The sequence below is a fragment of the Rousettus aegyptiacus genome, unplaced genomic scaffold (assembly GCF_014176215.1).
Source record: "Rousettus aegyptiacus isolate mRouAeg1 unplaced genomic scaffold, mRouAeg1.p scaffold_m13_p_5, whole genome shotgun sequence".
Classification (NCBI taxonomy): domain Eukaryota; kingdom Metazoa; phylum Chordata; class Mammalia; order Chiroptera; family Pteropodidae; genus Rousettus; species Rousettus aegyptiacus.
The window spans coordinates 66,425,931-66,443,515 of record NW_023416308.1 but is presented as its reverse complement, the minus strand read 5'-3'; the positions used below and the strand labels follow the sequence as shown (position 1 = coordinate 66,443,515).

General features: G+C 42.6%; 1 protein-coding gene and 2 pseudogenes across 2 annotated transcripts in view; 1 reads left to right on the top strand and 2 right to left on the bottom strand.

Moving 5' to 3' along the window:
* ME3 (malic enzyme 3) overlaps positions 1 to 17,585 on the bottom strand; it is a 270,223-nt gene that overhangs the window by 85,059 nt on the left and 167,579 nt on the right. For both annotated transcript variants that reach the window (XM_036221661.1, XM_016160323.2), the window contains exons 3-4: positions 7,305 to 7,438; positions 3,975 to 4,124 (exon numbers count right to left, since the gene is read on the bottom strand). In XM_036221661.1, the coding sequence (XP_036077554.1) occupies positions 3,975 to 4,124; positions 7,305 to 7,435 (281 nt within the window). In that variant the 5' untranslated portion in view covers positions 7,436 to 7,438. The remainder of the gene's footprint in view (positions 1 to 3,974; positions 4,125 to 7,304; positions 7,439 to 17,585) is intronic.
* LOC118603351 lies at positions 5,655 to 5,773 on the top strand (annotated as a pseudogene).
* Positions 11,703 to 11,821, bottom strand: LOC118603704 (annotated as a pseudogene).

Genomic DNA, 17,585 nt, shown 5'->3' with positions numbered 1-17,585 from the left:
TACTGAGAGTGTGAATGATGAATCCAAGACAACGGTACCATTTGCCCGAGCCTGCCTCAGCCTCACCCTGCTGTGGGCCCACAATCTGGCTGCATCCTTCCCTCTTGGAGAAGCGCTGAAAATGGTATCTAGCAACCCCCACCTTAGGACCGCTGGGCAATGAAATGTTCCTGGAGCTGCAAAGACATCCCGCTCTCAATACCCACCAAATGTGCACAGTCCCAAACTACAGGAGGCAGCACTTATGGTGGTTACCTGTCCACACTGTGGTTCAGACTGCATGGGTTTGAGTCCTGGTTTTGCAGCTTATTAGCTCTGTGACTTTGGGCAAGTTATTTCTCTGTGCCTCAGTTTTGTCTGTACAAATGGGATAGTAAAAGTATCTCCCCCTCGCAGGGGTTGTGATAATTATGAGTTAATATAGGTAAAGATTTTAGGATAGTACCTGGCCTTTAGCTAGCAGTTATGAGTATGCTTTTCTTCTCGTTCCAGTTCAACCGTGGGTTCCCTGCTGCCACCATTGTACACCTGGTTTCCATGCTATGTGCCCAGCTTCTGCAGCACCCTCTCTACACTCACACAGGGCGGACCTGATACTCTGGGCTCAAGTGGTCGGCAAGGCTGCATCTCCACCCACATGGACCCCCATTCTGCTGTCACGCCCCTTTCCATCTGTGACCCACCTGTGGGACCTGGACCTGAGTCTGAAAAGGCCCCCCTGAGTGGTGGGAAGGAGACTAGGCACTTCCTTCTCGTTGGGCAGAATCGATGGTGAGTTCTCCTGTCCAGACCCTCTACTGTCCAGTTTCACCCACCACGAGGTCCCAGAGGCCATACATTCTAGCAAGAGGGAGGTCGGTATGCTTGAGTCACTGTAGACAAATACATTTTTGTCTCAATTCTTTGCATTCATCTTTCATGGCACAGCTCGAATGTCACCTCTTTGGTGCGGCTTTCCCTGACTCCCACAGTCAGAATTCCGACTTCAATTGCTTGCCAATTGTGATCTTGGACAAGCTCCTCTCCTCTGGCCACCTCAATTTCCTCATCCGTGAAATGGAGATACTGTTACCAGACTAACCTTCCAGGACATTGGAAGGCTCCCCATTATAAGCCAATGGATGTGGAGACCTTGCTCCCCTCCGCTGGCCCTCTTTGCTGAGCATAGGAGATAGGGAGAAACCCAAGTGAGCTGACCACCCCGGTGTCTACACAGCCCATAAAACCAAGCCCTTCCCTGAAATGGCCATGCCCTTCTCTCCCTATGGAATTTCTATTCAACCTACAAGGACCAGTTCAAATGTCATCTCTTCTGTGAAGCATTCCTGCTGCCCACAGGGAAGATAAAATTTCCTTTTTGTTATATTCCTATAGCTCTTGGTGGCTATTAAATCTGCTATTTCTTTGTAACTCTCATTATATTTAACTGGTATTACTACTGTCTGCCCCCTCACTCTGCTGATAAATTGCTTTAGGTCAAAAACTATACTGCGTTCTTTGGGGTAACTTGACAGTGTCCGCATGATGCTTGGCACCTAGTAGTTGCTCCATAAATATTCATTAATTCAAAATCAGTCTCGTGTGTTCTCTGGATTCTGGAATGAGCTCTGGAGGCAAATTCTACCTTCAAGAGCCTATTGCATATGCTGGGTCCTGACCCTAATACTAGTTTATCTGGAACCAACAACAGAATCCACAATCTGGTCCATAGAGTGTGTGGGAGAGGGCTCCCACACAGCCTGGGAGCGGGAGGCAGGAGTGGGATGGCCTCACAGTGTCCCAGATCTCGGCTGCAAGCCAGTGGAGGCAGTGAACCATGCCATACAGACTAGAGGACCTTTTCAAGAAACAGTGGGTTCTGGAAGTGCCAAATCATATAGTTAAACATGCCATTCATTATATGTTTAATGACTTGATTTTCTTTGTAAAAATTTAAAAGTGCAGAGGTATAACTCTACATTTATCAATACCGTCCTTCCTTCTATAATAGTTACTGGAGGAAAACAGACATCAACATTTATCCACGATCCCATCTTACCCTCACAATGATTATTTGAGGTAGGTGGTTTATTACCTCCATTTCATAAATGCGGAAATTAAGGCTGAGAGAGGATAAGAAACTAGCTGAGGTCAATGAGACTAAAGCTCAGGTCTGACCATAAGAACCTAGTTACTCCCAGTCGGCACACCACTACTTTCCCATCTGAGGGTCAATTAATTACTTGCTACGCACTGGTCTTGAATACACAAACAGATCTGACATGTTTCCTGACCCCATAAGAAACTTACATTCTAGTAAAGGAGACTGATACACAAATAATGAAAAACATAAAGCACAAAATATGAAACTATGGAGTAGAAGAATGTGTAATGGATTGTGGAGGCTGAGAAAGGAACAAGGGGAACAGGTAGGGCTCCACAGAGAAGCTGATTCTTGGGGTAGGCCTCAAAGGATAACTTGAACTTCGATGGGCAGAGAATGAGGACAAGAGAGAATGCAGGAGTTTGAGGCAGAGGAGACCACATATGCAAAGGCACAGAGGAAGAGAACACCGGGTGTCCTTGGGCATGGAGAATAGATCAGTGTAGTTAGAACATGAAATTTCTGAGTATGAGCTAGGCCGCGAGAGGCTTAGCTTTGCCAAAGTGTTGGACATGTTTCTTGAAGGCTTAGGAGGCTGCTGATGACCTCAGAGTAGGGAATGACATGAGCTGACCTGCACTGTCCAGGAAGGAGGACCCAGAAGGATTGTTTCTGAGTGGGAACTGGGAGGTAAATAGGGTCCTGCATCCTTCAGAAATGTACCATCGGCTTCCAATGTCTCTGCCAGTATTGGTTTCAGGGATGAGAATAAAAACACGAGTCTCTTTCCTGTTGAAAGAGGCAGGGTGAAGACCAGAACTGCTGCAGGCCCCGGTGCAGTGACCCCAACGTAGGATTGTAGAAGCACGGCTGTTCTGAGGGATGAGGACGTGTCTGCTTCAGCAGTTGGACACCCCCACCAAGACATGATGCCCTCTGCCAATGGTAACAGTGGGACCAGGAAAGGACGAGAACTGGCATTGAGGATGCCAGCACTCAGCCTGCAGTGCTCATCCTGAATAGTGGCTTCAGAACTAGAGGACTGTTTTTCCAAATTAACAAAAGATGTCTTAGATCCATGGTTACATGTTCCCCATTTAGCATGTGATTAATAAACACAGATTTATAAATTCTCTGCAAATCTATATTCCACATCTGTGCATACTGTACTGTATATTTACATATTCTAACACAGACTAAAACAATGTTCCATTACATGTAATAAACCCAGGCAGCTCTTGTATCGTTAGTTCTAGAATTATGTATTGATAATTACCAGTCACCTTACACTGAAAACCTTTTCAAAATTGTCCCATTTTCCCCTTTTGATTTTTTAAAAAAATATATTCTGAACTCATCATGAACAAAACCAAGCGATCTCTTTGGAAAACGGCCCCAAAATTCTTTGGCTCTGAAAGAAAATGTAGTGTCAAGTTTTTGCCTAATAAAATGACATTTTTAGTGGTATCTGAGTCAAGCCAAAAGGAAGGAATATTGGCTCTTTGAGTCAGCAAAAGAATTCAGTTTTTGCTCTCCAACACTCCATTCATTTTTCATTGACCAGAAAAGCAGCAGTGGTGGGGGAGGTGTTAGGTAGATAACGAGAGAGAAACAATCTGAAGCGCCTCTCAGGGCCCCTCTGACAACACGCTGGGCATTTATCACAGGGAGGTGGATAAGCTCTGCTATCCTCTTGCTAGATACTTTCTCAGCTCACGTCTCTGCTTACTGGGTCATTTCCCGAGCAAGTGCTTAAAATCAAACGCATTGTTGGGCATCTGGCCCGATCAGGACTTAGCCTCCAGAGTCCCAATAAGCAAGGCCAGCAGAAGGAATTGATTCACCACTATGAGACACGCCCTCCCTGAGCCCAGGCCCCCAGATGGCTCACCGGGGCCTGCGGAAGGTCAGGCCGTAGTGCTGACAGGCCAGCCCCACAGTGGGCGTGTACACGATGGGCATGAATTTCTCCACGTCTGATGTCAGCACTCGGTAGAAGAGCTTCTCATTCCGATCTTGGAGTGTCATGAGAATGATGTACCTTGGAAAGGGAGATAAGAACCAAGCTGTTTACATGAGCAGCATATGTAGCAGCCAGGGAGGCCACTGAAGCAAAGACTCAGAGGTCCCACTCAGCCACTCACGATGGCACATTCATAGGCCAATCACCTATCTCCCCTAAGCCTGGGTTTCATCATCTATGAAACATGGAGAATATTACCTGCCTCACAGTGCTTGTCAGATGTAGGTCCTATTTTAAGTATTTTACATGAATTCATTTAGAACTCCCAACAACTTGTGAGTAGGTACTATAATTTTTGCTGTTTGAGAGACCAAGGATACCAAGGCACAGATAAATGAAATATCTCATCCGAAGTGGCAGAGTAGGGATTTGAATCTAAGCAATCTGACTCCAGGATCTGTGCTCTCAACCACTGTGCAAGATGGTTAGTTATGTTATCATTATGTGGACATTAATGAATGAAACAGAATGGCAACATTCTGAGGGTGGAGTAGGGCCATGGAAAAATCTGGGCTCACCAGTGATGCTTGAACTGGCCTTTCCTGCCACACAGGGCTGGTTCTTGTCACAAGTAGAATTCACAAGTGGCTGAGTACCAAGTGATCTCAGGAGGCATATCCTCTCAGATCTCTCTTGCCTATTCTCTGAAGCCTGAAATCACCAAGCCAGGAAAAGAGCCTTTCGTTCATACTCTTAAAAATGCAAAAATCTCTGGAAGAACAAAACCCAGGGCTTGAAGTTCACAATGAAGTGTAAGTGACTGCTGATATCACAACCTTTCTGGACCATAGTTTGGGAGAGAATATGGAGACACTTGAGGTCCTGGCATGGAATTATGTGAGAGAGAAACTCCGATAGGGGGTTGACCCCTGGGCATGGTGTCAGGGTCCTGGGTTTGAACCCCAGCTCTGCTGTTTACTAACTGTGTAACTTTGGGCAAGTTGTGACTTCCAGAGACCTCAGCCTCTTCTTAACACCACAGGCTCTGGTCCAGAATGAAAAACTGTGTTTTAGAAGGTGTCCTTAGGAAAGGAGGGTTTATTCTTAGAATAGCCAAAATCTCAACTCATTACTAGTGTAAGAATTCCTTACCCAGTGGCCATTTGTACACATCTCTTCCCAATTCTGCATTCAGTGATGTCAAGTTGGTAACTTAAACCTGGTCACTTTGGGAATAATTACACCATGGAAATTGTCAAATACTAAAAATCAGGGCTCCCTCCACCCCACCCTGTCCCTCTCTAGAACCAGTTATTAAATATTTACCAGCACACCACTGCCCTTATCCCAAAGAAGCTAGGGGGCATCCTTAGCGATGCCCCAAGCACCTGCTGAAATGAAAGACCTCTGGGGACAAGGAGGTCAGAGTAGTCAACAGAGCATCAGCAGCGAGCCCTCTGGAGCTCCCAGGGTCAGGCACATCTCCTGCCCACTGCCCAGCATGTTTCCCCTGGTATATGAATGATTTCCACCTAGCTGGAAAGAACTGGTGAGAAAAGGATTTCCAACTCTAATTTTTAGAGTTTAATATCTTTCGGAAAGAAGATTGTCTATGGCCATGCCATCCTGAACAAGCCCGATCCTGTCTGATCTCAGAAGCTAAGCAGGGTCGGGCCTGGTTAGTACTTGCATGGGAGACCACCTAGGAAGACCAGGTGCTATAGGTGTAAAAAAAAGGGGGGGGGGATCGTAAACTGACAAGGTCCTTGCAATCTGTGAGGTCAACCAAGGATTGCCTCGCTTAAAAAAAAAGAAAAAAGAAAAAAGAAAAAAGAAAGAACAAAAAGAGGATTTCACCTTGGACTTTAATTCTTTGTAAATTTAACAAAAGAAGGAGGTTCAGATTGTTCAAAGCGAGGGCATGTCTCCCGTTGTTAGTTGAACTGTGTATTTTCTGGTTTGCTCTTCAGGTGACATGACTACCCACTCTGCGTGGGATGAACAAACATGGCTGCAGTATGGCTTTGGAGTTCTGTGAGTAACATGCACAGAGTTTAGTGCTTCAGGAGTAGGGGGGATTAAGGAGGGGCTTCCTAAACCATTACTGCTTAGAAGCAATGAATGGTAAAAAGGGAACACAGGAAGGTAAGTGGGGGATGACCCTGAAAAGCTACTGAGCTCTGTCCCTGGGGTGCAACCATACTCTCGAGGATCCAAAGTCTTGAACATTAAGCTCTATAGATATGTAGAGAGAACCCTTGTCTTTTCTCTACATTTTTTCTGGAGCCCATGGCAAGGTGACATATTTATTTAACAAGCTTTTACATAGTGCCTACTCTGTGCCAGGCACTGTTCTAAGCATGTCACAAATACTAATGCATTTAAGCCTCATCATAACTCTATGAGGTAGGTACCACTGATTGTACAGAGGGGAATGACCCAGAGAGGCTAAGTAACTTTTGCTATTAAGTGGTAGAATGATGGTTTGAATTCAGTCTAGTACTAGAGTCTAATCTTGTAGCCACTTTGTTCTAATGCTTCTTGCTATGGCACAGCAGAGATCTCGAAAGCACAGACTCTGGAGTCAGCTACCTGTATTCAAATCCTGACAGTTCCCATTCAGAGCTGTGTGACCTGGGAGGTCACTATCTTCTTCAGTAAAACTGATAAACCTGACTCTGTCATCTCCATTTAGCTTTTCATGTCTATAACCTCACTGAGAAGAACACAAAGGGGTAGCAGAATTATTAACTGTCCCCCATAAGCTCCCAATATATGACATATCAGGTCCTTCCCAAGGTGTCCCTGTCCATCTCCCCTCTCCTCAACCATTTTTCCCTTGTTCCAAGAACCTGGGCCATGTGCCACTTCCTTAACACACCTGTCCCTACATCTTGGCTCTACTTCTTCCCTCTGAGTGAAATGCCATTTATGAATGCACTGCTGTTTGCTGAAGTCCTATTAGTGCTTGTGGGGCTGACTCAGGTCCCCTCACTTCCCAGAGGCCCTCTCAGATTCAACTGGTTGGAATTCAGTTTCTCTTCCCAGTTCTTCCAGGACACGCTGACTGCCTTGATCATAACAAGCTCTGTCCCTCAGGAAGATCATCATCCCTTGGAAGGCAACGCTGGGTTTGGAATCTTTTGGAAAGGCTCTCAGCCTTCCCCAGCTGAGAGTATCCAGAAAACGCTACAGACCATAGGAAACAGACAGCTGAGCCCAGGGCTCAGGCAAAGAGAGCAGACTTTAGACACTCACTTGTCCAGGTCACTCTGCTGCCGCTCGTAGTATCTCATGATCCGGAGGACTTGGACATCCTGGCTCAGGAAGCAGGGGGGGATTAGGCCATGGATTCCAAGCTGCATCCTTTCTTCAAGTGTAAAGGCCATCCCCTGGGGAGAACAAGAAAGACATACACACATAAAAGGATATGCAGGAAACCAAGGAACAGAAGCGGTTCCATCCACAGACAGGCAAAAGTCACTGTAGCTCAATAGAAAGGACCCTGGACTCAAACCTTATCTTTGACCTTTAAAGGGCTGAGCAATCTTGTGCCAGTTTACTTGGAATCTTTTGAGCGTCAGCTTCCTCCTGGAAAAATGGGGATAATATCTACATTGTCAGTTTTTTTTGGCTTGTTTTTGTTTTTGTTGTTTTAAATATATTTTATGTTTTATAACACTTTAAATTTTATAGCAAAACTGAGTTGTATGGAGAGTTCCCATAAATCTCTTCACTCAGTTTCTCCTATTATTAGTGTCGTACATCAGTATAGTACATTCATTAGACTTAAGGAACCAATAGTGATACATTATTATTAAGTAAAGTCCATAGTTTAATCAGATTACCATAGTTTTTACCTAATGCCCTTTTCTGTTGTTGTTGTTCAAGAATCCTATCCAGGAGCTCACCTTACATTCAGTCATCATGTCTCCTTAGACCCTTCTTGGCTTTGACAGAGTCTCAGACTTTTCTTGTTTTTGATGATCTTGAGATTTATACCACTATACTAGAGTTTTTCTGATGCTTTTCTCATGACTAGACTGGGGTTATGGGTTTTATTAGGAGGAAAACCATGAGGTAAAGTGCCATTTCCATCACATTAGATCAAGGTATATACTACCAACATGATTTATCACTGTGATATTGACTTTGGTCACCTGGTTGAAGTATGCTCATCAGGTTTTGCCAGTATAAAATTACTCCTTTTTTTGAATCCTTCTTCATGAGAGATTTGTGTCTTCTCCCCTATTCATTTATTTATTCAATCATTTATATTAGAATGGACTCATAGATATTTATTTTAGACTTTGGGTTATCATCTTAAAACTGCTTTATTTATTTTGTAGCTCAAATTTTTCCAGCCCGTTGCGACCTCTTTCAGTTGGCTCCTGTATCCCACAAGAAAACAAATCTATATTAAGCTAAATGTACATTCATACTAATGTCTCTAACTCTAATCCATTACTACATGGATCATTCTGGCATTATCACCTTGCCAATCCACAAATACTCTTAACAGTGACAGGGCTTAGCTCCCACTGTCTGCTATCCATTTACTTAATTACTCAATTCAAGTATACATATATAGCAGTATCAAAATTGTTAACCTTTATCACAATGGGAAACAACTTTATAAACTAAAGTACAATACTTAGGTACAGTTCCTTTTGACTTTAGTCTTAAAAACTCAACTCATTTTCGAAGTTACTTAGGTCAGCACTTTTCCCTCTACCCCCTCCGCTGAGGCATCAAACATCTGTAATAAAGTTAGAGTCTCCTGTTACAGTTTGCATTCCTTCTTGGGATCCTCCAAACTATTAAATGATTTTTAAAATCTGGCCATGCTAAGGTCCATTTTTCGTACTGTAAAGTTCTATGAGTTTTGAAAAATGCATTATATCATGTATCCATCATTACAGTGCTACACAAAAATGTTTCACTGCTTTAAAAAAGTCCCATGTGCTTTACCTATTCATCCCTGAACTTCTGGCAACTACTGAGGTTTTTGTTTGTTTGTTTGTTTGCTTTTAAACTGTCTCTATAGTTTTGCCCTTTCTAGGATGTCATACAACTGGAATCATATAGACTGGCTTCTTTCACTTTGCAATAAGCACTAAAGTGAAGAATAATCTCATCAAGAGATAGTGCTGGGACAGCTAGATTTCCACATACATAAAAATAAAGCTGGATCCCTACCTCACACCGAAAAGAAAAAGTAACTTAAAACAAATCAATAATCTGAATGTAAGAGCTAAAATCATAAACCTCTTAGAAGAAAACGGGGATAAACCTTCATGACCCGGATTTGACAAAGAATTCTTAGATATGGTATCAAAAGCTACAAAGAAAAATTAGATAACTCAACTTCATCTAAAAACTTCTGTGCATAGAAGGACACTATCGAGAAAGTGAAAAGACAACCTACAGAATGGGAGAAAATATTTGGAAGTCATATATCCAGGATTTATAAATAACTGTTCCAACTCAACAATGAGAAAAACAATTCAATTAAAAAATAGGAAAGTGACTCAAATAGACACTTTTCTAAAGAAGATACACAAACGGCCAACAGCACATGAAAAAATTCTCAGCATCATTAGTTATTAGGAAAATGCAAATCAAAACTATAAAGAGATACCATTTTACACTCACTAGGACTGCAGTAATTAAAAAAAAAAAACAGCAAACAACTATTGGTAACAATGTAGAGAAATTGAACCCTCATACATTGCTGGTGGGAATGTAAAGTGTTTCCGCCTTTATGGAAAATATTTTACTAGTTCCTCAAAAAGTAAAACATAGACTTACCATATAACCCCAGCAATTCCACCACCCAGATATATATACAAAGGAATTGAAAGCAAAGACTGGAACAGATAATTGGATGCCAATGTTCATTGCAGCATTATTCACAACAGCCAAAAGGTGGAATCAACCCGAGTGTCCACCGATATGTGACTGGATAAACAAAATGTATAGATGTACAATAAAAATTTATTCCAACATAAAAAGGAATGAAATTCTGACATACGCTATTACATGGATGAACCCAGAAAACATGCTAAATGAAATGAGCCAGATACAAAAGAACAAATATTGCATGATTCCACTTATATGAATTAACTAGAATAGGCAAATTCATGGAGATAGATAGTAGATTAGAGATTACTAAAATCTGGGGGAAAGGGAGGGACTGGTGAATTATTGCTTAATGGTTACGGAGTTTCTGTTTGAGGTGATGAAAAAGTTTTGGAAATGGGTAGTAGTGATGGTTGCACAACATTGTGAACAGACTTAATGCCACTTACTTGTGGCCACTTACACATAAAATGGTTAAAATGGCAAATTTTGTCATATACACTTTACCACAATTTAAAAAAAAATTAATAATGTATTAGACCCCAAACCACTAAATTATATACTTTAAATGAGTGAATTGTAAGGTATGCGAATTATAGCTCAATAAAACTGTCTTAAAAGAATTCTTTGCATGTTTTGAATACAAGTACTGTATCAGGCATGTGTTCCATAAATATTTCTCTAAGTATGTGGCTTGTCCTTTCATTCTCTTACCAGTATCTTTCACAGAACAGCACTTTCTGGTTTGGGCACCAGCAGGGTGAGATGAGGAATAAGTAGGACATCATGGAATCTGCTCCATAACCTGGTTAAGGCTACGGAGACAGTGTCTGTTGGTAGAAAAGTGCAGGAACTGTTCTCATAAGAAACACTGTGAGACATGGGAACATAAGCTGCCCTGCCTTTAACCCAAAATGACAAGGTGTGACATATGTGAAAAAGAGTCCTTTCCTGTGTAGTGCTAAGGGTGACTCTGCTGTAGTGAGGGCTGGTCCTGCACTGCTCAGCTTCCTCGTCATTCTCACGGAGGGTCCTGGTGACGGTGACAGTGACAGTGGTGAGTCCCTCAGTGGATTCCTGACTGAGTAGTGGACTCAAACTAGGAAGGAACCAGAATCCCTATGGGGGAACTGTGTAGGAAGGAGCCTGAGAAGGTTTTTAACCAACTAACACTGTTACTATGACTCTCGTTGTGTTCAGCGTGGATGATACCTGAGGCAACTCTGGTTAATGAGCCCCAAGCAATCTGAGGTTCCTCCTCGAAGTGAAGAAGGTTGTGTAGATGATAAGTGAGACCTAAATAATGCTGATGAAAGTCTAGCTTCCCCAGACTCCCTCGGGGAGGGGAAGCTTGAAAAAGTAGAGAGCATCAGAGCTCCCCTCATTCCTCCACCAGCTGAAAAATGACTCGTCTACAACTATTACGAGGACAGTCAAGATCATCCCCTCCTCAGCATTGTTGCTGTCATCAATTCTAAGGAAGGGAATCTGATGAATATTCCAATCATCCTCTCTACTTTCCTTACAATCATATAATGGGGAGAGTTTCCAAACTCCATTTTATAGATGAGAAGGCTAATCAAGAGAGGTTATGTAATGCTCCTGAAGTTGCAAAGCAATTATCTATATTTTACTATTTCTTAAACAAGGATGCTAGATGGTAAATAATTAATAAATATATTTTGTTTACTTATTTATTTTTTATTTATTTTTTTTAGGCGAGGTAACCCTTGGTTGACCTCACAGATTGCAAGGACTTTGTCAGCTTACAATCCCTTATATTTTTATTTTTTACTCCTATAGCGCCTGGTCTTCCTAGGTGGTCTCCCACCCAAGTACTAACCAGGATCGACCTTGCTTAGCTTCCGAGATCAGATGGGATCAGCCTTGTTCAGGATGGCATGGCCATAGACTTAATAAGCATATTTTGTATAATTATTTTTTTCTGATGATTTTTTTGACCAGAGTGATAGATTTTTGACCAGAGTGATTTTTTTGACTCAGATTTGATCACAGGCTGCATTCTTGCCACTACAGTATGCACCCAGCCATAGGTGAGAGGGACCTTAAAAAACATAAGTTGGGATGGGGGGTGGTGAGGGGAGAGTGGGAAAAAAAGAGAAATAGAGAAAAAAGTGAATAAAAGTTAGGCTTTTGGCTACTCCCAATTTCCTCCTTATTTTTGTTTTGTGATAGTGGGGGTCTCTAACATTATGAATATCAGAATCCTCTTATGTTTTTACAAATTAATAATGATGACTCAACTATGAAAACCCTAAAGAACTGTTCCTCCTCTCACAACCACTGGAACTGGAGCCTATCCTAATATAGGCTCAGTTGCGTTTGACAGTATTACTCACGGAGACTTCTTGAAGGACTCTCCACACATGAAATTCCAACCATTTTCTTCATCAAAGCCCAAAGTCATCAGTTCATAATGCCCTGTGCTGGCCACCAGCTTTGCAAGCATGGTACAACAGAGGTCTCTGATCCTTTTGCAGAAAACCACTTCGCCCTGGAGACTGTGCACTTTCACCAAACACCATTAGGCAGGCAACTATTCACTGGCTTGCTAAAGACTGTGATCATCTATTCTCAGCCCTGGGGATCCCAGGGAGGCCCAGGCATTTAATTATGACATCATCTTTGTTAACGACCACTGTGGGTTTTAATAGCAGTCTGCTTCTCTCGACAAGGCTGTATTTCTCTTGGCTGACTGCCACCAACTCCTTTTGTATTTGAGGAAAAAGCATAACCATTTAACAACTGATAATTTCAGGGATTAAAAAAAAAAACTACTGGAAGCTTCTTTTCATCCTGAAGCTAGTGTTAAGGCTACTTCAGATTTACAGGTTTGTAAAACAGTAATGCAGGCACTTCAGCTGTACCATGGACTCCAAAATAGGATAGGCACAAGACGATTCAATAGGGTGGAGGGGAAACGTATTAGAACTTACATTTCTCCACAAAAGAAAAAAATCTTTGCTAATCAACATCCAGGCTCTTGGTCTGTATGTCAAAAAGTCACAATTCCCATAAGCAAACCAGAAGTCTTAAGGTAAAAGTAGGGTTTGTGCAACATGGAGTTGACAGAGGGGCCCTTATTCATTCTTACCACATGGAGAAATTACAGTTTCTGTGTGCCTAAATAGAATTATGGATATATTGTCTAGTTTTAACAAAAGTCTCAAAATAGGACGGGTGGCTTTTGAAAAATGGCTTACTCTCTTAGCTATATTTCAACCTCATATGCTTGTGGTATTCACGGTACATCAGTAGGGACCTGCCAGTTGCTACTCTTCTGGAAATGTTTCAGTTGTTACAGAAGGACTTCTCTGACCACTCCCTCCCCCACCCCAGCCAAATGTCTCTCCCAACCAGCTTTGGCTTCTCCCAGGGAACCTTTGGACCTCCCAGAAACCCAACTACCAATGGCAAAGTGGGTGGTCTCAAGGCCCTGCTCTAGCACTACAGGCTTGGGACTGTCTCATTTGGTCAGCACCCCTGCTGTACTAGTGTTAATCTTTTAACTCTCACCCCTGCCTTTACCCATTTTATCATCTTCCCTTAGTGATCACCTTTGGCCCAACCACTGAACTCTACCTGTGGGCTCAGCGTTGTCCAAGTTCCCAGGACAACACTTACTGACAGCAGAGAAGCTGTTCGAATAGATCCAACTGTCCAATGGCAGGGTTCAGATGCAGTAAGCCCCCCAGGTTGTGCCCCTGTATCAGCCTCCCACTGTTCAGAGACCCAGGCTTCTGAGTGCCTCATTCTTTATGACTGTGTTTCCGAGGGGAGGTCTCCCAGTTCGCTTGGTGATCTCCCTAGAGCCTCTGGAACCAGAGCCCTGTTGTATACTCAATAATGACTTCTCATTCATTCCGCAAGCATTTATGAGTTCCTACTTTGTGCCAGGCCTGCCATGTTAGGCACTGAGGAGTCTCTAAAAGGAATAGGTGCTGATCACTGTCTTCATGAATCTACTAGATGAGACATGTGAATTAACATATAATAGTGATCCTGGGCCTCCACCTTGGGCAAGCTACTTCTCCAACCTATAAAACGAAGTGTTGCTCCTTTCATGTGTGTGGGATTAAATGAAATAATGCATGTGAAATGCTCAGCACAGGTACTGCCACGTTGGAAGTGCTCAGTGAACATCAGTTGTTCTCCTTATCACTATTGCTATTTTGCTTATGGGGCAGTACGGCACAAGAGAGCTCATCGGCAGATGTTGGAGATCAGCTCTGAAGGGTTGTCAGAAGCTAGTCTGGCTAGGGGGCTGGGGGAACAGGGGTAAAGTGAAATCACTGCATCAAGTGTAACTACTTGTCCATGGCTGTGCAAGGCTCCCGTCTCTGCAGCCCTGTGCATTCTCCCCACACTTACAGGCATACTCTTTCTGGCCGCCATACTTTGATTTACTCAATACCCCTACCCACCATGCTCTGACCACTTTGCTCCTCCATATTCCAATCCATGGTTATGACTCCCTCCTTCAGGAGGCCTTCCCTGCTACCCCATTTCACACAGCTCCCCCGCCTCTTTCAGAATCAGCATCATAAAGTTTTGCACATGAAATGTATTTTCTGTTTGATTCCTTGAGCATTAACTATGAGTAGTAAACTTGGGGTAGTGGGAAGCAGACATTCTGAAGTAGCTATCACAGAGCTGTAGCACAATACTATCATCATCAATAATAACAGCAACCATTACCTTTTATTGAACACATATTGGGCTGTTTCAGGCACTGAGACAAGGTCTTAATACTTTTCATCTCTAATCCTCACAGCAACCCTAAGTTAATCATCTTATGATTATCACCCCCGTTTTGTCGACTAGGAAACCGAGACCAGAGAGGTAAGTAATGTGCCTGAACTCACCATCCATTGATGGAAGAACCAGGTCCATACATGTTCAAAATTCATACTCTTTCTTTTGAGCTAATCAACTGTTCCTGAGAGCTAATAGATTAATAGGTTGTTGACTGACTTGGTTTTTATTTGATTAAAGATAAAATTATTCTGCTTCTCCAAACAGAGCCAATTACCTTAATGGTTCAGCTACTGCTGAGTGATCTTCTGTATTATTACCAGGCCCGTCAGCCCATCTGCAAACAGGTGTGCTTGTACCTCTGCAATTACGTATATGGCCCATGACACACACGTAGCCATGTTTCCTCTGACTAGCATCATTACTGGAAGGAAGGATTAACAGACACATGTGAAAGTGAAGGTTTTCTATTCCACCATCATTATGCCATGCTCTGAGCTGAATGCTTATGCTGTTAGCAGCTTCCTCCATTAATCAACTGCAGCAACAGAGAGTAGCAGAGCAGGGATCGAGCTGTGGACAATCAACTCCAAAATTGTACAATTAAACCTGATTAGCTGTTAGGGGACCGGAAGGCACTTCCTGCTCCTTTTGCATAGTACTCTATGACTCTGTTTGAGATTTTTATGAGTTAGGGTGATGAGGACTCTGGTTGGAGACGGGAAGTGGGATTACTAAGGCTGCTGTTCTCTCCCTGAACCCCAGGTTTATGAGGGCCCCTGAGCACACTCCTGGGATAGATATATGGGGGTCTAAAAACACAAGGTTTAGCACACACAGACCTGAGAATGGCCTTCCTCCCAGACATACTTCTTTAATCAGGTGTAAAATTACAGATCCAGAAACACATCATAAATTCATGAAAAGGGAATGGATGACACACTGCTCATTACTTTCTAGAACCAACTCTAAATCATATTTTGACTCAAAGACTGGGCTTTGGTGCTATAGGCTTCAAATGTGATCTGTAGGCTGCCTGTAATCTTTCCATCTATGGTGTACACAGCAGCTCTTGTTCTTGTGGGAAGGGAATTAGAAGACAAAAGTTCTACATTCAGTTCCTTTGCTTTTGGGCTGCGTGGTTCTGGGGAAGAAACCTGAGCCTGCTGCCTTCACTGGGTGGTTGCGTCAATCAAATGAGAATATGGATGTTGAGATCTCTTTGTAAACTCAAAGATGTGGTAGAAAGGTTTTTAAAAGGCTGTGACTATTGCAGTTTCATACCCCTATAGGATCAGGACTATAAGCAATTTAACAATTGAACTTTATGGTATTTATTTTCTTGTTTTGTCTCTTTCCCTTTCAAGACAACCCATTCCTTGAGGGCAGGGACTACGTCTAAATGAACTGCGTGCTCCTTTTGCCTAGCAGGTCTTGCATATTTTTACAGCTTTATCATTTCTAACATGGTCTCACATAGTTTATGTCATTTGATCCTAAACAGGGAAGGTGTTATTATCCCCATTTGTGGAAGAGGAAATTGAGGCTCAGATGGGTCAATCATCAGGCTGAGAGCATGTGGCTATTACATGCTACTCAAAAGCCAGTGAGAATAATGGCTATTTCGATTGTTCTGCCACTGGAAGACTAGCTTATGCAAAGTTGTTAGATAATGACCAACATGGGAAAAAAAATGGAAGAATCTGCTCCTGAAATACTTGGTGACTCTAGGATTTTTCCTAACTGAACAAGGGAACAGAGGTGAATAGTTGGAAGGCTTCTGAATCATTCTCTTGGCAAAATTCCTCGTGGCAGTTTGACTACTTCATGACCCTCTCCTCTCAATAGACTATTATTTAAAAATTAAATAATATTGTTCTTGGCACCATGATAGCCCTCTAACTTAGCTGAACCTCAATAGGGTAACGGCAGAGGAAGGTGATGGGCAGGGGAGCTGCTGAGGATAAGGGAGTATCTTCCTTCCTCCAACAACACAACAGCTCTTTGATGGGGTCAGCTTGGGAGGATTGGGTCAAAAAGTGACCAGGAGGAATAAAACAAATAGACACATTTGGGAGGATCTCTGAATAAGAATTGTACATGCATGCCTGGTGCGTGCAGATGAGTGGGCGGAGGTGTCGGAACTGGAAGTGAGGCCAACTAAAGACAAGTTCATCCAGCAGGGCAATTGTCCAGATCACTGTTAACCTGTGCCAGCCCTGATATTAACCAAATCCTCCTTTTCCTGGGACTTGACTTCAATTCTTCCACCTGATCAGGTGAACCAGGAGGGAGGTTATTTTGATGTACAGACAGATTGACTGATGTGGCATACGGGAGATCTGAGTAACTAGTTTCCTCCTCTGTCATGACCTCAGTGGGCAGAAGTTCTAGGTCCACTTGGACTGATTTTATAGTAACTGTTTATACTTAACTGCATTTTCAGGTTTTAGAAAGTAGTTTTATTTCCCTTGTTATATTTGACAATTCCTCCAAAACAGAAAAGGATATCCCTGTAACAGTGGTCCCCAAACTTTGCTATCAATTAATAAACCACCTAGGGAGTTGATAAATAAATGCCCAGGTCACACCCTATACTCTTTAAGTCAGAATTCTGGGGATGGAAGCCTGGATGTGGAGTTTTTAAAGGTCCACATGTGGTTGCGAGATACAGCAAAGTTTAGGAACCACTACTCTATGAAGTAGAAAGTGTCGTGAAAGTGCCGTGCATATTTTGCAGAGAGTAGCACTAAAACTAAGGGAGTTAAATAATTTGCCTAAAATCAAGGCCCTAGCAAGTAGCAGAAATGGGACTTAAACCTGGAATTCCATTTCAAATTGTTGATTCATTAATTCATATACACAATCATTCATTCAACAAGTAAGTTTTGAGCATCAGCC